General features: G+C 64.4%; 1 protein-coding gene across 1 annotated transcript; it reads right to left on the bottom strand.

Moving 5' to 3' along the window:
• Nucleotides 1-2,191: 2,191 nt before the first annotated feature.
• JAG2 (jagged 2) lies at nt 2,192-19,037 on the bottom strand (the record flags this gene model as incomplete). The annotated part of the gene is made up of 24 exons (XM_011951571.1): nt 2,192-4,378; nt 4,681-4,837; nt 5,923-6,054; nt 6,725-6,967; nt 7,393-7,508; nt 7,619-7,732; nt 8,362-8,447; nt 8,535-8,562; nt 8,811-8,927; nt 9,141-9,254; nt 9,336-9,449; nt 9,754-9,867; nt 9,946-10,098; nt 10,178-10,328; nt 11,450-11,623; nt 11,711-11,757; nt 11,837-11,950; nt 12,101-12,214; nt 12,444-12,557; nt 12,756-12,875; nt 12,979-13,109; nt 16,756-16,816; nt 16,953-17,204; nt 18,965-19,037. Coding segments are annotated over 24 exons (3,336 nt in total), but the record flags the coding sequence as incomplete, so codon positions are not given.
• Between the last annotated feature and the right edge of the window lie 1,892 nt (nt 19,038-20,929).

Raw genomic sequence — 20,929 nt, 5'->3', positions numbered from 1 at the left:
CTGAACAGGTGACCCCCACAGGCCACACCTTCTAGCCTAGAGTGAGCTTCCTAGGGCCCCTGCCTCTGCCCCTACAGATGCTCCACAGCGCCTCTCTACCCAGAGGAGAAGCCCCCGGTGCCGCCCAGCTGCCACCCCAGCCCCCTGGCCCAGAGCCGCACGGACACCACTGTCCCCAGCAAGCCCTCCCGTGGCTCCGTGCCTCCTGCTGGCTGCCCTCCTCTCGGAACACCACCCCAAGACTCAAATCCTAGCCCCTGAATCCACCAGGGCTGGGGAGCCATGAAGAATGTCACAGGGCAGGTCCCTTGCTCCCGGGCCTCAGTTTCCCCTTTTGTATAAAGGTCTTCCAGCCCTGGCATCCAGATGCTCTCCATCCGAGACCTCACAGGTCCCTGTTGACCTCAGGGGCTCCTTGGAAGACCCTGGGTCTAGGGGGTCTGATGGGGAAGGGGTGAGGCCTGCTGGCTCTTGGGACAGTTGGAGTTGGGCCTGTGACCACCATGAGGCCCATACCACCTGGCTGCTGCTGCCTGGCCTGCAGGGGTTAATGGGTCTGGCCACCCCAGGGACCAGGCTCCCGTGTGGAACCTCCTCTCTGCACCTTGGGGCCTGGTTTCTTTGGAGACGCACCAGGCAGAGCTGTTGCCAAGCAGAACCAGCAGGCGCAGTCCCGGCAGCCAAACACCAAGGACGCAGCAGGCGGCCCTGGCAGCAGTGGGTGCGGGAGGTGCTGCTTCACCACCTGAGAGGGGCTCTGCACCCACAGCAGACCCCTGCCATGACTTGGTCCCAGGCTGGGTCAGACAGCGCAGTCAGGACGCATCTCTCGAGCCAGGCTAGGCAGGGCCGACTCATTGCTCCCTGCTCTGACGGTGTGGGAATAAGAGGTGGGAGAGGATGGCCCAGGGAGGCGGGACTCTCCAAGGCATGTGCGCATGGGGCCCTGCCCACACCATCTAGTCTGCAGGTTGGCCTCTGTGCACAGGTTCACTCTGCCTGGAAAGTGGTGGCAGGGATGGTGGTGTGGCTCCCTGTATCCTCTGCCTGAGTGAGCGCCTGCTGCCCAGGGCCTCCCCAGAATTGGGGGAACACATTGGCACAGCCAAGGACGTGCAGGTCTGTGGGACACTTCCTGCAGAAGTAACTAGGCAACCCAGCCCCACCCATGACACCTGCTATACCTGCCGCACCTACTCACTGCTCACTCCATGCCTGATGGGCTCCCATGGGTCTCAGGACAGCCCCTGCCAGGCCCTTGCCTGGGGCCCCCTCCTCAGCTGCTGATGCTATTTTCTATCTCTTGTCCTGTGGGGTAGCCTGGATCATTTCTTCTCACCTATCTTCTAGTTCACAAATTCTCTCTTTGGCAGTGTCTAAGAGTGGCTGCCAAACTACTTCTGGAGTCTTTAGTTTGAAGGTTGCATTTTTTTTTTCATTTCCAGAAGTTCTACTTGGTGCTAGGTTGAAGTTTGTTTGGCCTATAGGCTTTTCCAGGCTGTCTTTGAGCACAGCAAGCTTTTTACAATCCATGTCTGAGAATTCCAGTATACTCAGATACCTCTGCATGCATTTCGTATGGTTTTCAATCATGGTGCCAGGTTCCCCTGTATGCTTGGTTTGATTGTGGTCTATTCACTGACCTTGAAAAATCATTCATGAGGTGTACAGAGGTCTACGACAAAGGTGATTTGCATTTGGTTCCACCAGGAACCTAGGCAACTGCAAGTTAGGTCGACACCATTTAAAAGGAAACTCAAAGCCTGCCGTCTTTTGGCCAACCTGGTGGTGGGAACACGGGCTTCATGTCCACACGAGTCATGGTGTACGTGACTCCTCAGGGGCTGCCCTTCTGCCTGAACTGCCTGGCCAACTCCTTGGGGCCAAGGCAGGAGGCGGGTTTAACCCCTGCCCCCACCCTGAGGGCACAAGCCTTGGGCCTGTGAGCAGCCGATAGCAAGCAGGGTCTCCTACCAGCTCCTCTGTGTGTCCCTGCAGACCTGGCTCAATACAGTGGAGGAGCTGATGGGAGGACTCCAGCCGGAGTGAGAGACTGCCCCTGGAGTGCACACCATAGCTCATTTGCACGGCTTCCTGGAGTCCACAGCAGCAGTGCTCACTGGAGTCTGTAGCAGCAGTGCTCAACAGACATCCAGAGTAACTTCTGCAGCAACCAGCAGGTCTTAAGGAATTACCAGATCAAAATTTTTATTCATTCATTCATTTATTCATTTGTTCTGCCTGTGCAAGGCAGCCTCACTCCCAGGCTGGCAGCAGGACTTTTTTCTTCTTTTTTGTACAGATCTGGTTCTTGGCTTTGCTCTTTGACTCAGTTGACCTCCTGCCCCTCACAGCAGGGTAAAGACTTGCACGTCACAGACAGCTTGGAGTCAGCCCTGGAGTCGGCCTTCCATGCCCAGCCCTGAGGCCACCATGCCATGTTCCAGTTGGCTCAAGCAGTGAGAGGCAAAACCAGCTCCAGGGCCAGGTGGAAGGGCTGCTTCTCTCCTGCCTCCAGTCTCTCAAATGCTGACCTTGCCTCTGAATGAACAAGCAAAACAAAGGAATAAATGAATGAATAAAAATTTTGAACTGTTAATTCCTCAAGACCTTGATAGGTATTCGTGGGTAAGCAATTTTATACTATTTTATAAAACTGTTTTCAGCTGTTTGTAGTCAGAGTCAGGTGCCAGGTACCTAGACACTCCCCTCCCCATTCCCAGGAAGGTTTTGGCCAAACCTGCATCCACCAACTTGGCAATGCGTTCGAGGCCCTGGCAGGCCCTGACTCAGCAGGACCGTCTCACCCTCCACAGCCACCACAGCCATGTGGGCCAGCACCCAGCACATGCCCCACTGCCTCACGCCTCTCTGCCGGCACGGTTCTCCCCCAGTCTGACTCTAAATGCACAAGGAACAGCACCCAAAGAACAAGGGAGGCCGGAATGTTGACGTTATTAAATCAAATATACAGAGCGCTTCCTTTAATATGTACACATTTACAAAAATGCACTTTCACGACGAGGGGCGGCCGGGGCCGGCAGGTGGGCAGCGCCTGGTGCCACGGCACGCGTGGACAGTTGCGAGGGGTCTGTGTGAAGGCACTTGTCACAAGCTTCAATACTGCCGCCGTCCCAGGAGGGGAGAACTGCGCAGCAGGAAGGGCACTTCTGAAAGCACAGTGGAGAGATCGCTGGAGCGGGCGTTCTGGGCAGGAGGAAGCACAGACGGCAGGCGAGGCAGACTGGCCAGCAAGCGCGAGGTCGACCTGCCGGCCTCAGGCCACGCCGATGACCTCAGGCCCCACTAACAACCACAGGTGCGCCAACAGCCACGGGCCGTGCCGGAGGCCGGGGCCGCATCAATAACCAGGGTCCCACCGACCACCGTAGGTCCCACCGACAGCCACAGGTCCCACTGACAGCCACGAGTCCCACTGACAGCCACAGGCCACACCATCAGCCACGGGTCCCACCGACAGCCATGGGTCTCACCGGCACTTTGGCCTGGAGCCACAGAGAAACCCGAGTGAGGAATAAAAGGAAGATTCTGTAAACAGTGCACAACCTCTGGTAACAAACGCTACGATTTGGTGAGGACGCAGACACCCTTTGCTCTCTCCTGCCGTACAGCGAGTGCCACGCACGGAAACTTTACAAAAATAGCAACTATCCGAGAATACTCCATTGTTTTCGGCCTGACAGTTACTGAATAATTTATACAAGGTTAAAGAAACGTAGAAAATAAACATTTGTTTTTTGTTTTTAGTGTTTTTTTTACACAAAATAAAGAAACTATGCACATGGCCTTGGCCTCCAGGTCCAGCAGACGGCATGGCTCCCACCGAGGGCCCTGGGTCCCGGCCCAGCTGGTGGCAGCCCCTACTCCTTGCCAGCGTAGCGGGCCTCATTGATGCTCCTGACCGCGCGGTTGTCCACTTTGGGGCCCGAGGCCCAGTGGGCCGGCCTCCCTGGCGAGCGGCCAGGATCTTTGGTGAATTTGTGCGAGAGGAACTTCTCCGCCTCCAGGGAGTCCTCCTCACCGCGGCCTAGATCCTCGTCCTCCTTGTCCTCCCTGACGCCCGCGTGGCCAGCCGGCCCGGGCAGCGCCTCGTCTGCCCTGCGCGGCGGCGGCGTGAAGTTCTTGCACTGGTAGAGCACGTCCTTGTGGCCCCCGCCGCCCCACGGGCCGCTCCCCGGCCGTTCGATGGGGTTGCGGATGGGGTTGAGCGGGGCCCACTGGTTGTTGGTGCTCTCCTCCCGCGGCAGCCGGCTCCTCTCCCGCTCTTTCCTGCGCTTGCGTGTCCACCACACGCACAGGACCACACACGCCAGCCACAGCACGCTGAAGGCACCACACAGCACGGGCACCAGCAGACCTGGGGACCGGGGAGAAGAGCCGGTAGGCACTGAGGCCTGGGTGCCTGCAGGGCACTAGCCACACACACCCAGGCCTGGGAGGGCCCTGCTGGCCAGGCGGCCAGGCCCCACTGTCTGGTTCCTGGCGTGTGGGGAGGGTCCCAGGATGAGGGCTGGGAAGGTCGGGTTGTGGGGCTGGGCGGCTGGGGCAGCAGGTGCCAGGGACTTCTTGTTCCTGGTGGCTGGCAGGATCGGCTGGCTCTGTGCCAATGCCTGAGTTGCCCGCCTGGCACCTCCCCAGGGGCCCACCTCCCGTGCTCACCTGTGGAAGAGCCGCCCATAACAACTGTCTCCACCTTGACCTCGGTGACGGCCAGGAGCAGTGAGCCGTTCCCCCGCTGGGTGATGGCGGCCACGATGGCGTGCGCCGCGCCCTGGATCAGGCTGCTGTCAGGCAGGTCCCTCGCAGGGCTGAAGGACTGCGGCAAAGAAAGGCGTTGGGGGCATGGCCCGAGGGCCCCAGGCTCCCAGGAGCCTGCCCCCAATACTGAGGCTCTGGCCACGCTGGAGCATGGTGGGCACACAGGAGAGCCCGGGTCCTGCGGTGGGGGCCTCACCACCAGGCAGTGAGTGGCTGGGGAAGTGCAGGGGTGGAGGGTGGCCCCGTCCGGGCGCACAGGAGAGCCTGGAGTCCTGCGGTCGGGACCTTACCACCAGGCAGTGAGTCGGGGGGGTGTGGCCCCATTTACTGACACCTGCTCCTAGATGGCCATCCCTTCTCGTCAGCTCGCAGCCCTCACCCCCACCTATGGGCCACGCCCCAAGGGCACCACAAACCTAGTGCCTTCACGAGGCCACAGCAACCCGGGGCTGTGCCCCTGCCTCCACCACGTGCCTGATGGCGCCATGACCTGTGCTGGCATACTTCTCACAACTTCCCCCTGACCCTACTGCCCTTCCATCACCCAGCAGCACCCACCCATGTCCCCCACCCCATCTGCAGCCTCAGGGCACCAAAACACTGCACGTCCCTCCTGTGCCTGGCCATGGCCTCCACGTGCCATGCTGTGCCATGGCCACACCCACTGCTCTGCACACACACCCATGTTCCAGAACATTCCCTCCCCTCTCCAGGCACATCCCCACCCCAGGCTCACCCAACCCCCTTGGTATCCACTCACATCTGACACCCCCCAAGGCCAGGGCAGGTGCCAGTCCCAAAGTAGGCCTCCCAGGGCAGACTGAGCCCGCAGACTCTCCTGCTGCCTGTGACGTGGGGACACAGAGGCGAAGACAGAGCAGGGGACCAGGCGAGGATGCAGCTGCAGGGGAAGCTCCACACCACAGCCCTGCATGTCCCCAATGCTGGCTGGGCCCAGGGAGTAGCCCTACGAGCCTGCAGCATGGGCAGTGAGGGGCCGCAGCCCCAGCCTGAGGAGACATGCCTGCCTGCAGTCCCTCCGCACCATGACTAGCCTCGCCAGAGCCTCTGCCCAGCACAGCCAGGACCTGCATAGGCCGGGACCCAGGGCCCACCCAGGTGCTGCTCCCGACTGGCACTCACCACGGCCACCTCCACTGCACTGGCCCCCGAGGACGCCCGGTCGCAGAGCAACACCAGCAGGCGGTCCCGTGCCACAGCCCTCGTAGCTGGCAGGGAGCGGATCCCGGAGCAAATGGCGCCCACCGTGGTGCCCTGGGCAGAGACAGGCAGTGCATGGGCAGGGCAGGGCCGTGAACCTGACACCTATGTCCCTGGATGGGCACTGTGGGTACACGCGGGACACATTCTATAGCCCGCCCAGGAGAGCAGAGCAGGGATGCCAAGGGTCTAGTGGGGACAGGTTCCCACCCGGCTGTGCCCTATACCAGGAGGCAGGAGTGACGGTGCCCACTGGCCTGTCCTCATGGCAGAGCCAGCTCCACCTGCAGGCCAGTGCGGGGACGAGAGGCAGGGCGGGGTACAGTGGGTCTCCTCCAGTTCTGAGCCCCTCCTGGGAGACGGGGGCCCAGCTCCAAGCACACAGCAGACCAAGCTGGGTCCTTGGCTACGGCAAAACTGCCCACAGCGCTGCAGCCCAAGAGCTGGGGTGAGGCAGCCATGGCACCGTCAGTCCAGGCCCTCAGGACAGCTGGACAAATAGGCACCCCCAGCTGGTTGCTCTCCCGGCCTCCTCTGCCACCCACACCTAGCACCAGGCCCAATGCCCCTCTCATCTCACTCTACAGGGCCACTCTCCGTGACCAAGAGTGACTCTGCTCAGCCAACCAGGGCCTCCCTGCCCCACGGGGCTAGGCTTTGGCCATGCCACAAGCAGATGCCAGCGTGTGGCCTCTGCAAGCCCAGATGCCACCAGGCCCCTCACCTGGGGCACATGGTCACGGTTGAAACGCAAGGTGAGGCGGGCGCAGTTATTGTCCAGGTGGCCGGAGCGCGGCAGGCAGGGGGTGCGCGGTGGCTCTTCTGTGCCGCACTCCCCCCAGGCCTCACAGGGTGGTCGCAGACACTGGCCTGGGGCCTTCTCCAGGCACCTTTGCCCTGGCGGGCACTGGGCGCTCAGGGCCTCGGGCTGGCCGGCCAGCAGACAAGGCTTCCACCCGCACCACACCTGGGCAGTTACGCACAGGAGGGTCAGATGCAGGCACACAGATGAGGACCACAGGCAGGCACAGGCCCCATGCCAGGGAGGGACACCGCCCAGGTCTGTGAGTCCCAGCCCACCCCCCACCCAGGGCTCCCAGGGAGGCAGGCCAAGCCCACCCCCAACCCAGGCCTCCCAGGGAGGCAGGCCAAGCTCGACACCAGAAAGGGTAGGCAGAGCAAGGCAGGACCCAGACCAGGCCTGTTTTCCCAACTGCAGATTGAAGCATGGGGCCTGGCTGAGCTCCCTCCTCCCTGGGTCCCTCAAGTGGGGGCAGACAGCTCTCAGCCCATCCTGACCCCAGCACCCGCCTCCTGATCTCAGAGTGGTCAGGGTCAGCGTGCACCAGCCTCGGGCAGGGCAGGGCGGGGAGGCTCACGGGCAGCCCGCACCTTGCTGCAGTCACGGCGGCCGTCCAGGCAGCGGCAGCTGTTGCAGTCCTCCACCCAGGAGCTTCCGTGTGGGAACGGAGTGCCCCGGGACCAGCAGGACCTCCCGAACCCGATCACTGTGGGGAGAAGGGGCTCGAGGGTCAGCAGTGTACATTTGGCCCTTGGGGCTGGGTCTCACCCACGCCCTCCAACCCGCCCCAGGCCAGGGCAATCACACGGGGCCTACCTTCCTGGCACCGGGGGCCGGCTCGGCCGGGGGGGCAGCTACAGCGATACCCATTGATCTCATCCACACACGTGGCCCCATAGGCGCAGGGCGAGGACTGGCATTCGTCAATGTCTGCAGGGAGAGTGGCTGCTGCTGAGCACGGTGAACGGCCGCCGCGGGACCGGCATGCCTCGGGCAGCGGGGAGCCAGTGGCACGTGGGCGCAAGCCCCGGGCCGATGAGAAGCAGCCCCTAGCCCGGCAGAGGCCTCGCCAGCCCTGCAGGTCCCACCTGCCCCAGCACCCAAGCTGCCGCCTGCCCGAGGCCTTCCTGAGCCCAGCCTGACCCCGGCCCAATAGCACCCTCCTCCATCTGCTTCTGCAGTGGGCCTGTCCCATCCTGGGTTAGCCCCAGCTGCTGCGTTGGACCAGCCAAGGGGTGCTGGACAGACACCCGGGCCGACACCCAGGGACGACAGCCCTGCGGCCACAGAGGGGCCCACGTCAGGCTGCATGCTCCAACCCCCACAGCTCCCTTGGCCCCGGTCTGGCACCCCCCACTTAGTTACTAGGCAGGGTACACCACAGGAACGCCACAGAGTACAGTCATGTGGGGAAACTGAGGCTCAGGGAGAGGCAGGAAGTGGCTGTGGCCACACTGCCCTTCAAGGGACGTGGATGTTGATGTGCTCAGACTGCTGACACCTTGGCCGGGCTGGAAGGGCTCCCAGGCTGGGGCTGTCTGTCATCCCAGGCCACTCACTGATGCGGCAGTCAGGTCCCGCGAAGCCAGCCGCACACTCGCAGCGGAACCAGTTGACGCCGTCAACGCAGATGCCACCATTGTAGCTGCAGAGCAGAGGGTGGGCATCAGGCGGCCCCCCGTGGTATGCCAAGTCCCACCCACCCCTGCTGCGGCCCCCAGGTGCCACTCACCAAGGCAGAGGGTTGCAGTCGTTGGTATCTGGTTTGGGAGAAGAAGGAGAAGGCAGGGGATCAGTACCCACCCCCAAGCGTGCCAGGCACTGTCCAGGCTGGCTCGGCGTGATCAGGCTGTGGGGCTGGGGAGGGTCATCATGGAGGGTGCCTTTTGCTGGGGGGCAGGGGCAGCCAGGGGAGGGGCTGGCAGAAGGGGATGGGGGGAGAGTCGGGGACAGGGATGTCGTCTGTGGAGAAAAGTGACCCCCACCCACAGGTCCCTCCCATGCTCACTGTGAGTGCAAGTACGGCCCTCCCAGCCGTCCCGGCAGATGCAGGAGAAGGAGGCCCCGCTGCCCACGCAGGTGCCCCCGTTCACACAGGGGTTGGGCAGGCAGCTGCTGTTCTTGGCTGTAAGGAGAGGAGGAGGAGGAAGCTTCTCACCTGGCCCTGCCCAGGCCCTGGGTCTCCATACCGCGCCCCCAACCCAGACAGGGCAGACAGACCCAGGGGCAAGCGGCAGGTGTGGCCCTCAAAAAAGACCCCTCGGCCCATCACGCCTGAGGGAGTGGCGCCGGGGAGGGCCCATGACCGGCGGTCACAGGGGCGTCGGGGGCTCCTCACCAACTGCGCAGGTGCTGCCCTTCCAGCCGGGGGGGCAGGCGCAGCGGAAGGTGTCCCCGCTGTCGTAGCAGGTGCCGCCGTTGCTGCAGGTGTACGTGTCGCACTGGAACTCGCCTGTGGGCACATGGGCCGCTCAGCAGGCGGGCCCCAGACCGCCAGGGCCAGGGTCGGCGGCCGGGGCCTGTGGGCACTCACGTGAGTGGCAGGTCTTGCCCTTCCAGCCGTCGTCGCACGCGCAGTAGAAGTCGTTGACCAGGTCGTAGCAGCGGCCGCGGCTGTGGCAGGGATCGGGAAGGCAGTCGTTGGGATCTGGGGGCGAGGACGCCGGTCAGCAGGCGGGGGGTCACCGGCGCTCAGGGAGGGCTTCCCGGGGGAGGAAGCCCTGGAGCTGGGCCAGGGGAGGACAGAAAGGGGCAGGGAAGGAGCGTCGTGGGGGGTAGCCGGCCCCGGGCATGAGGGCAGCCTGGGATTCCACCCCGTGGTGGCAGCACCCTCTGGCCAGGCCCTTCTGGGTACTGGGCCTGCGGCACCCAGACAGTAGCCCACCTCAGGGTGATGAGGGGCCCGCAGGGGTGGAGGCACAGGCCGCGTGGGCGGGCGCTGGAACACTCACTGGTGTCGCAGAGCTCGCCCTCCCAGCCACTGGGGCAGAAGCAGCGGAAGGCGTCCACCTCGTCGATGCACGTGCCCCCATTGCGGCAGGGCTGGCCCAGGCAGTCATCAATGTCTGCAGAGGCAAGCAGGGTGAGCCAGGGCCTCAGGCCAGCCCAGCCCCACCGCCAGCCCGCTGTTCACAGCCACTCACTCTCATGGCAGTAGGTGCCAGTAAAGCCACTGTCACAGACGCAGGAGAAGTTGCCCCCTGGCTGGCTGACGCAGCGTCCATGGGGGCCACACACGCCGGAGGCTGCTGCGCCAGGCGCCCCGGGCCCTGCATCCGACCCGCAGCCGTCGATCACTATGGCAGGCAGTACGGTCAGGAGTCAGGCCCGCCCCTGCCCACCATCTCCCCCACCACCCCACGCCGCACCCAGCACCTCTGCAGGCCCCGCCAGGGCACGGCTCACGGGGCACGGAGCAGTTCTTGCCACCAAAGTCGTCAGGGCAGGCGCAGTAATAGTCGCCCTCTAGGTTATAGCAACGAGCGCCGTTCCGGCAGGGGCTCGGCTCACAAAGGTCGACATCCACCTGCAGGGTGGGGGGTGCCTGTGAGAGCCCAGGCCCAGGCCGGGAACAGAGGCCAGGTCTCCGTCCACATGAAGGTAGATCCCTGGGAACCCCCAGGCCCCTCTGCCCTGGGCCTGGCAGTGCCAGCCAGAGTCCAAGACCCCTGCCCACCTGAGACTGCCCAGGCCTTGTCAGCTGAACGCAGATACCTGTGGGCCCCCACCCCCACCTCCACTGCAGCCCAGCTTCCTCAGCGCCCCTCGGGAGGGATGTGGCCTTGGCCCCTGCTGCTGGCAGGAAGGACAGCTCCTGAGCACCTCACACACTGCCTGGCCACCCTCAGAGCCAAGTCTGTGGGTCTTTTCCAGGGCCAGCCACTGCCATGCTTGCAGGTCCTGAGGTCAGATCCCTGCCCTGGGCTCCAAGAAGCCCTCTGGACAGGAGGCCCATCCCCTGCACCGGAGGCCCACCCTCTGCACCAAGACCAGGGCAGGATCAAGGGCGGCCGAGGGTGGTAGGGAGGTGGGTGGGGGGAGGCAGGGAAAAAGGGTGGTAGGGTAGGGGGTGGTAGGGAGGCAGGTAACAGGGAGGCAGGTAATGGAGGCAGGGTTGGGGGAGGTGGGGAAGGGGGTGGTAGGGAGGCAGGTTATTTTAGAGGCACGGGGAAAGGGGAGGCTGGGGGAGGGGGTCCAGCACCGAAAGATGGTCAGAGGGAGGCGAGAGCATCAGCCCCAAGAGAGACGCCCACTCCGACCCAGGACTCACCCATGACAGGTGTATGCCCGTCCACCATCAGGCACCCACCCTACTCCACATACTCTGCCCACCAGAGCCCCCTGCCCTCCAGTCCCGAGGGAGTGCACAGTTGGACAGATAGGCCTGGGCAGGCAGCAGCCTGGGGGTTCCTAGCCCAGGCCACCAGGAGACCCATCACAAGCGAGGGCCACAAGGGGCCAAGCCTGGTGACCTGTGACAGCCCCGCCTGCCCACCCAGCACCCAGGGGAGGGCTGAGCCTGGGACGCCATGGGGACAACTCCCCCTGCGGCACTCCCGGGTCACTCAGGCCCCATGGTCGGGGACGAGGCCTGGCCCTACAGCTCCTAGAGCAGAAAGTGGGGCAGGGTGGCCAGGCAGACCTCACCTCACAGAGAGGCCCGGAGAAGCCCTGGGGGCAGTGGCAGCGGAAGCCGTCGGCCAGGTCCTCGCAGAGGCCGCCGCTGTGGCAGGGGCTGCTGGCACACTCATCTCGTTCCAGCTCGCAGTGCCGGCCTCCGAAGCCCCGTGGGCACACGCACTGGTACCCGTTCACCAGGTCCTGGGCGGGCCAGCCAGGTGAGCCTCCTGCAGGTGCCCCGACGGCCCCACAGCACCCACGCCACATCCCCTCCCGGCCCCGCCTCACCTTGCAGGTGCCCCCGTGCTGACACTGCCCGCGACAGTCGTTGACGTCTGGGGGCAGAGGAGCAGGGTCAGAGGCGGGGTCCCATGTGCCTCGGCCCACCCGCCGGCGCCCACCCCCCATACTGACTGATGTGGCAGTTGATGCCCTTCCAGCCCGGGATGCAATCACAGTAATAGCCGCCAATCAGGTTTTTGCAAGAAAAAGCGTTAAGGCACGGCTTCCCTTCACACTCATTGGCGTCTGTGAAAGAGACAAGGGGAGCCGTGGGGCTCGGGCCCTGCCTGCCCTGCAGCACCGGCACCTGGCGCCCGCAGCCCAGCAGCTCCAGCAGCAGCCCCAGCAGCCCGCATGCGTGGCCCCCGTTCCTGTGCACACACTCGGAACCCTTACCCAGCTGGCAGGTAGCCCCCACCCACTGCTCGGGGCAGATGCACTCGAAGCCGTCCACCTGGTCCACACAGGTGCCACCGGCCGCACATGGGTTTGAGGCACACTCATCGATGTCTGCAGAGGATGGAGAAAGGTGGGGCCCTGGTAGTGTGAGCCGTGGGGATAAGGTCCCCATGGGCAGGAAGGGCCGCAAGCCTGAGTCTTCCTGCCACTTGTCCTTGCCAAGCCAGCCGCAGCCACACGTGTGGACTTGACCCCTGCACCCCATCCCCAGCGAGCTGCCCCACTCCCAGACCCCCACTGATGCCAGGTGGGAGTCCCCCACTCACGTGCAGACACTCACCAAGGGCACAGGTGGGCCCGCTCCAGCCCGATGGGCAGTGGCATTCGAAGCCAGACGGCACCTCATGGCAAGAGCCCCCGTTGGCACATGGGTTGGAGGTGCAGGCATGCTCAGCTGCAGAACCACAGGGAGGGGGCAGAGCTGGCAGCCAGGCCCCCAGCTTGCCACAGGCACGCCTCCCCAAGCCCACAGGTTCCCAAGCCGGGGGTCAGGGGCCCACCACACAGGAGGCCAGAGGGATGGGGTCTGACCAGCTCCCAAGGAAAGCAGTCCCTGCCTGGCCAGAACATGGGCAGCAGGACCCCCACGTACCCTTCTCACAGTTCCTGCCTGAGTAGCCATCGGGGCAGGTGCAGCGGTACTGGTCGGGCTCAGCGTTGATGCACGTGCCTCCGTTGGTGCACGGGTGATGGCTGCCACAGTAGTTCAGGTCTGGGGGCAGGGGTGGGATGCTCAGGGGAATAGCCGTCCCCCCGCTCCCCGACAACCCACCCTTCAATGGCAGAGCATCAGGCCCGCCACCCCCCACCACTACCTTTGTCGCAGAGCAGGCCGCCCCAGTTGGTCTCACAGTTGCACTGCCAGGGCTCCACGCAGCTGCCGTGCACGCAGCCAGGGTACGGGACACATTCATCGCAGAACCTCCCTTGCCAGCCATAGCTGCACCTGGGGGAAGGCGGAGGGGCGCAAGACCCAGTGAGCTGTGGCACCTGAAAGGGTGGCAGAGGAGCCAGGCACAGTCACCCAAGCCACACCCAGGGCCGGCGCTTCAGGCCTTTGAACTGGAGCAGCCCAAGCTGGGCAGGGGTTGCGGCCCTGCAGGCCAGCCCCACCATCACGGGCATTCCCGGCCGCTGGCTGCCGACGGTCAGCCCCAGCTGTCCTGTCACTCCTCCCTGAGCTATTTTGGGACTCACCCGTGAGCTGGGCCCCGAGAGCAGGCGCCAGGAAAGGAAGGCCCTGCCGGGATCCCGGGGATGAGAACGCCGGCTCCGACTCACCACGTGCTGCAAGGGCCGGGAGGCACCAGGGGCTGGGCAGGCCGGCAGGCAGCAGGGGAGCACTCCTGGCCCTACCTCGGCCACGTGGCCCTGGGCACAGCACATACCCTCACCCTCACCTCAAATTTTGGACAGTCATTTCGCTCGCTCCCAGTCAAGTCCCACAAGGTACCCATCTCATAGATGGGGCTACTGAGGCCCACAGGCTAGCCTGGGCTGGCTCTGCTCAGGGTAGTTCCTGACCCTGCAGGAGCTCTGCCTGCACCCTGGAAACGAGAGGCGTCTTGGCCCCCTGGCCACAACCCCCAGGCCTCGCCCTGCTCCAGGCATCGGCCAACGTCCCGTCTTGGGAGTCCTCCAGAAGAGGGCAGGTGGCCAGGGTAGAACTTGGCCTGACTCAAGGGTGCCTCCGTCAGGGGAGAGAGCCTGCAATGACGACACCCCAAGGCCCCGTGGGCTGCCATCCAGGCCCTGCCGGGACTCCCGGGGGGCCCTTCCCAGAACTCTCTGGTCCTGCAGGATGGAAATGTCGTCCAGGCCACGTCACTTCCACACCGGCACCCGCAACACTTTATTTTTGTAAAAGGAAAGAACACGGCCCTTCCTGAGCCGCCCTCAAGCCGCAGCCAGCACCGAAGGCCCATCGGCCCCTCAAGCCGCAGCCAGCACCGAAGGCCCATCGGCCCAGTTCCGCTGCCACAAATGGGGAAACTGAGGCTGGGGAGAATGTGCCTCCAGTATCCAGCCCAGCATGGTATCCAGCCCGGCATGCACAGCGGCCCATGCGGATGGCCTCGCGTCCTGCCTGGAATTCCTCCTCCATGGACACAGAGACCCAGGCTCGGGGTGGGGCTGTGACACACCTCGGGTCATCCGCCAGGGAGCGCCACAGCCAGGCTCAGAGCCCAGACCTCGTGGGTCCCAAGGGCATGCTCTCGACCCTGGGCAGGGCAGCCCACGCCAGGCCCCCACCTCCTGGTTTCCCCAGCCAGCAGCCCCAGGGCCCTGGAGAGGCGGCGGCAGGAAGGCATGGCCATCTCCGCAGCATCCGGTGGGGGGTGCGTCCTGCACTGGAACCTGAGCCGAGGCTGTCCGCAACAGCTGGGCCTTCCTCACAGGGCCAGCAAGAGGGGCAGGCGGGGCTCACCTACTGCCCTCACCCACCAGGCTGGGCCTTCCCCACAGGGCCAGCAAGAGGGGCAGGCGGGGCTCACCTACTGCCCTCACCCACCAGGCTGGGCCTTCCCCACAGGGCCAGCAAGAGGGGCAGGCGGGGCTCACCTACTGCCCTCACCCACCAGGCTGGGCCTTCCCCACAGGGCCAGCAAGAGGGGCAGGCGGGGCTCACCTACTGCCCTCACCCACCAGGCTGGGCCTTCCCCACAGGGCCAGCAAGAGGGGCAGGCGGGGCTCACCTACTGCCCCCACCCACCAGGCCCCCCGGACTCCGTCTCCTCATCTTCCTGCAAGGAAAGGGCACGGATCCCCAGCTTCCCCACCGCCTTCCTCCAGCCTTGCTGGGACACTGCAGCTGCCAGCCAGCCGCCATCCAGGGAGGGTGGCACTGCCATCCAGGTTGTGTGACGCACGCTAGGCCAGGCGAGGGTGAGCAGGGCCGACTCCCGCAGGCCTCCATCTACGTCTGCCCAGACCAGGCCCACCCTGTGGCACTTTCTGAGCTGACTTGAGACTCACTCAACCTGCCGGGAATCCCTGCATGTGCAAGTGACCAGGTGGGCGACCCCAGCCTCCTTGCCTCCCTCCAGCCCTCCTTGCCTCCCTGCTCTGGGACCGGCCAGGAAAGCTCCTCACAGCCCTCCAGGCCACTCAGCCGTGGGGCCTGTGGAAGGGTCACCCACCTCCCCACCTTGGCTCCCAACTCAGCTGGTTGCCAAACCCCCACTCCTCTCCGAAACGCCATGCCGTGGGATCCTGGGGAAATCACTCAGCCTCACTGTGCTCCAGTGTCCTCGTCCCACGGAGGCAAACCCACTCCTCAGAGGGAGGTTCCAGGACCCCTGAGATCCAAGGCTGGCTGGAGGGTGGTACTCACCGCCACCTGCTGTCTCTCCACCCACTTGCGCCCTCTCTGGGGCTCCCCAGGCTTGCTCACACACAGTAAGCACCACGGCTCGAAGCCCATGCCCACCCCAGACCCTGGGCCCCAGCCCCTCTGGATCCCCCCCCCGCGACTTCTCTGCTCCACTCTAGGGCAAAGCTGCCAGTCCCCCGGCTGGATCCCCCCACACCCTGGTCTGGGTCCAGAGGCCTCCACTGTCTGGACTTGGCTGCAGGACCCCAACCACTCCCTCATGGAGGCCCTTGCTGGCTCCTCATCTATCCGCCGTGACCTGCGGCAGCTGGGACTTGCCTCTTGGCCTCTCTCCTCTCCGTCTTTCCCCCTTCGCTGTCTGGGCTTTCAACACGGCCTGAATGCCACAGGCCCCCCACAGGCCTCGCGGGGCTGAGGCCAGGCCTCTCCCACGAGCTTTCTGGGTATCTCCGGGGACAGGGCAGGCATTGCCTCTCCACATCCCCCTAACCTCTGCCCGCCTGCTCCTCTGCGGCAGTCCTCCTTCAGTCACGATGGCTCCACTACGCAGCAGCGTGGGGTTCTTCCTGACCCCAGACTCTTCCTCCTTGATCAAATCCATCCACAAACCCCTGGACTCCAACCCAGGATGTCTGCAGGACCCGTGCCCCTCTTCCGCTTCCGCTGGCCCCTGCCCCCGAACCCCCACATGCCCCACAGCGGCCTCCTCCTCACAGCCTCCTCTCACAGCCTCCTCTCACAGCCTCCCGTCTGGTGCTTCCCCACCCAACAGCTACCACAGCCTTCCCACCCACCTTGCCCAGCTACAAACCTGCCAGCAGCCCCTTCCTCTCTCCCCGGTCCTGCAGGCCTCACCTCCCACCACCGGTCTGCTCTGCCACCCCTCGCCTGCTGGTCTCACTTGCCGGCCACTTGCCGCCCACCCCCTCCACATGGACTGGGTTACTGTGACCTCTGCCCGTGCCCCATCTTCGGGTGCCCTGCAGCCTCCAGGTCTCTGCCCCTTGGTGACATGACTGTCCATCCAGCCTCCCCAGTCTCTCCTCACCGTCCTCACAGGGCTGCTGCCATCAGACATATCCCACGCTCAGACACGCACCTACTGCACTAAGGAGCATCCCGAGCACACGGCCCGGCTCTCACAGGCTGTGCGCCCGACCTCCAGCCAGCGCCGGGTGACTCCTGAGAGCAAGGCTGTGCCAGCGAGGATGTGAGGGCAAAGGGTGTGAGGGCCAAGGCGGGCCGGTGGCACACTCACCTGCACTCCCCAGGCACGGTGCATCCCCCGTGGAGCAAATTACACCCTTGTTTACACACAGCTGCGAACAGAGAGGAGCGAGAGGCACAGCTGCAGCCAGCCTGGCGGCAAAGCCTGTGCCCAGGGCCCTGCCCGAGGCCCTCTCTGCCCTCCACGTGGCCCTCTCTGCCCTCCACGTGGCCCGGCGGCCCCCTCACCTTCCTTGCACTCCTTCCCCATCCAGCCATCCATGCAGGCCTTGTTGCCATACTGGTCGCAGGTGTAGTGGCCAAAAAAGTCATTGCGGGGCCGGCAGAATTTGTTGCAGGTGGCGCTGTAGTAGTTCTCGTCACAGCGCACACGGATCTGCAGCTCCAGGTGCGCCACGTGGCCGCTGAAGTGCAGGCTCTTCCAGCGGTCCTCCGGGTTGATCATGCCAGCATGCGACACCCGCTCGATCAGCAGCTCCTCTTGGGGAGGCGGCACAGTCAGCACAGGCCAGAGAAACCAGCCCAGCCAGGTGGCCTCCAAGAACAACGGGGACGGGGCAGAAGTCTGCGGCCGCTGCAAGGCCAGGGCACAGCAGGCCGCAGCAGCACTCTGAGGGCAGGGCCCCTGGCCACACTGCTACAGAAAGCTCAGGGCCCCGAGAGGCCTATCCCTCCCGCCACCAAGCCTGCACTCCTGCTCCCACCCTAAACGCAGAGGGCTGGGGGGCCCAGCTAGGGGCAGGGAGGCTGCTGAGACCACGGGCACCGCAGAGAAGGCATGACTGCTGCCAGGGGGTGAGTCCCGTATCCCACACCTGTGCCCACCCACCCACAGCCCTGCTCCAACACCTGCACACAGCTGGGCACCATGTCCAGCCCTCGCCAGCACAGGCATGGCGCTCAGTTGTCCTCCCCTCTCCTGTGCTGTGACTTGCTCTCAGAAGTGCCAAACACCGCTACCGTCCCCACCTTAAAACAACCCTCTCCTCAGGCCCCCAAGACAGGCATCGGTCCTGAGACCTGCCGGCTAAGCCTCACTTTAAGTAAGACAATGGGAGACCAGGGGCCAGGGACACCGCAGCTGCTGGCGCTGGTATACAAAGTCCGTGATGCCAGTCCCTGCGCTTCGGCACAGGCTTGATGTTTTCCACAATAAAAGGTGAACAGGTCCTCCAGACCCCACCTCTCCCACCTCATGGGCCAAGGCCTGGGAGGACACTGAGCAGCCCACTCCCCAAGGGGCCTCCCGGCCGCCCCAGCCTCTCCAGGCCCACGTCATCAAGAGCCCTGACGACCTTACTTGGGCCTCAGCCCAACTGTCCCCCTGCCACCCCCTCAGGGAACACCATTGCCCTGAGTCGCTGGGGTCCCCACAGCTGCTGCTCCCCACCTGGGCACCCCTGCCAGCCATCCCTGCCCTGTAAACAGCCCCTCCACTCTGCTGGCAGCCAGGATGCCCTGGCCCTGCTCTCTCACCACCTCCGACCCATTGGCCAACCCCATGTCTCCACTTCTGAGAGCAGCCAGAGTCTCTCTCATCCCCTCAGACTGCCCCTGGTCCAGGTCGTCCTGACACGCCCAGATTCATGGTGCAGCTCCTCCTCAGTCTCCGTCCTGGCCCCACAGCGCCCCCTCCATAAGGTAGCCAGAGCTTGGCAGACAGAGCCCGTGTCTTCTCAGTGGCGTGCCAGCCCCCATGATCTGAGCCTGGCCCCGGCGGCCCCTCCTGCACAGCAAGCCCGCTCCTGCCTAAGCCTTCACATGAGCAGCTCCCGCAGCCTGTGGGTAATTCCACATCCACCCATGAAAGTCATCCCCCCATTACCCCTGCGGCGCCCTGCAGAGCCCCTGCCCAGGTCAGCCAGCTAGCAGGTGAGCCTCAGGGAGAGGGCCACCAAGGCTCCATGCTCCAGTACAGACAGGTAGAGGGGGCCACAAAGCCAGAGAGACACTCGAGGGTGTCCCCTCCACTAAGTCACTGACGTGGGCCCCAAAAGAGCACACCCAATAGAAGAACAACATGGACAAAGCCAGGGGAAGAGAGTGGGGAAGAGAGTGCATGCACAGTTCCGCAAGTCCCAAATGTGGCAGAGCTTCCTGGCAGCCAGAGCAAAAACGGAAACAGCACACATGACCCTCAGAGTAAAGAAAGGCTTTGTCCCAAGCAGGCAGAGGACATGGGCCCTGCCACAGGTGCCCTGAAGCTGAGAGGCGCTGCCACCTGGCCAGGGCTCACTCACCATTCGGGGTGGTATCGTTGTCCCAGTCCCAGGCCTCCACGATGAGGGTGAAGGAGCGCTGCAGATATGGAGAGGCGGGTCAGGTGCCTGAGGCCACACCTGCCTGCTTTATTCAGGGTGGGACAGGGCCCAGGGCTCCAACCTGCCCCTGGGTCTGCCAGGCTCTGGCCTTTCCTCCCCAGCCAGGGGCCCCCTCCTAGAGTCCTCACAGGACCCACCACCCTCCTCATCCTCAGGCCACATCCTCTGCAGACCCCAAAATAACCCAGCTCAAGGGAGGGAGACTGCCCCTCCAGGCCATGTGGGCTCAGCGGCCTGGGTTCCCTACCGCTGGGGTGCCAGAGGCCCAGCCTGCCCTGAGCTGGCTCAAGTCAGCATGGAGCACAGGAAGAGCGACCAGGGGGAGAGGTGGGCAAGGGGTAGCCTGGCTGGAGTGGCCACAGACTGGGGCCCCGCAGGCAGCCAGGACCTGAGCGTTTCCGGTGGAACGCCCCTTGGCGCCTCACTGGGGGTGACCACGCGAGAGAATGTGGGGCCCCATCGCCATGCCGGCAGCCTCCACCAGGTGCACGGGGTGGCCAAGTACAGGGCACCCAGCCAGAGTCCCTAACAGGCCCGAGCTCAGGTCCTGCAGGTACACAGCACACAGGCAAACCCACACCCACTTCCGCCCCCACACAGAACAGGTGGCAGGAGAAGCCCCTGTGGTACAGTTGGGGAAACTGAGGCCAAGAGGTCCTGGGACTGCCCAGCACAGCCTCAGACCATGGCCACTACTCCCCCTCTGCCCCCAGGCCACCTGGCCCTTGTACCCCAGCCATGGTGACAGGCGATGCTGTCAGCCAAGCAAAGGGACCACAGGGCTGGCCCCCTGCTCCACCTAGTGCAGTCCACGGAGACTGTCACACACAGGCATGCTCAGACAGGTGGGACCCCCAGGACATGCCCTGTACTTCCCAGCACTGGGTACCCACATGCCACAGCCTCTCAGCCCTCACTGCCCAGGAATCCCACAGCTCCACCCCTGGTGTGCCTGTGGCCCCTGAGCCCAGCCCTGGCTCTATCTGGGTAGGGCCCGCAGGAGGGGGCTGGGGCTGAGCCACCTCCAGGCCTGCTGGCTTCCCACCCCAGGGGATGCTGCATTGGGCAGTGTCTGGGCAGGCCAGGCTCATCCATCCCTCAGCGCCCCCCATCCACCCAGCCCCAAAGCCTGGCTATGCTGGGGAAAATCATACTTCCCCACCAAGGCCCAACCCCACGCCTGCCAGCCCCTCCCTGGTCACCACCCTACCCCTGCCCCGGTGCCTCGGCCCCATCCAGCTAAGGACAGGCCTGGCCTCCCAAGATGTCTCAGAAGACTACACTCCCACGTCCAGCCCCTCCCCTAACCAACCTGCTGCCAGCCACACCCAGCCTAGCCTCCAGGACCCCCACCTAGTCCCCCGCCCCACACCTCCGATTGTCCCTCAAATATGGACACCTAGGGCCCAACACAGCAGCCAACCCTGGGCCTCACTCACAGCTGTGCAACCCTGGCCTCCCTTCCTGAGCCCCTGCCTGCAGAACACCCAGGGATGGCCTGAGGAGCCTCACCCAGCTGGGAGCACAGGATGGAAGTGGGGAGCCATCCCCAACACGCTCCTAGAACCCTCCCTAGCCACGTCAAGCTGTCACCCTCAGGCCCTCAGTCCCACCTCTTAAGTCTCCCTTAAACCTGTTTTCCCACATCCGCCATGGCACTTGCCAGGCCACGGGGCCCAGTCCCCGCCCATCTCTGAGGCTACCAGGGTCTGCAAACCTCTGCCTACAGGCACCAGACGATCCCCAGAGCTCTGTCCACATGCCTCCCAAGGCTCCATCCACACCCCCACACAGAGCTCCATCCACACCCCCACACAGAGCTCCATCCACACCCCCACACAGAGCTCCATCCACACCCCCACACAGAGCTCCATCCACACCCCC

Source organism: Colobus angolensis, unplaced genomic scaffold (genome assembly GCF_000951035.1).
Source record: "Colobus angolensis palliatus isolate OR3802 unplaced genomic scaffold, Cang.pa_1.0 Scaffold32, whole genome shotgun sequence".
NCBI classification, from domain to species: Eukaryota; Metazoa; Chordata; class Mammalia; order Primates; family Cercopithecidae; genus Colobus; species Colobus angolensis.
The sequence above is the reverse complement of the archived record's forward strand: the minus strand, read 5'-3'. Positions and strand labels throughout refer to the sequence as shown.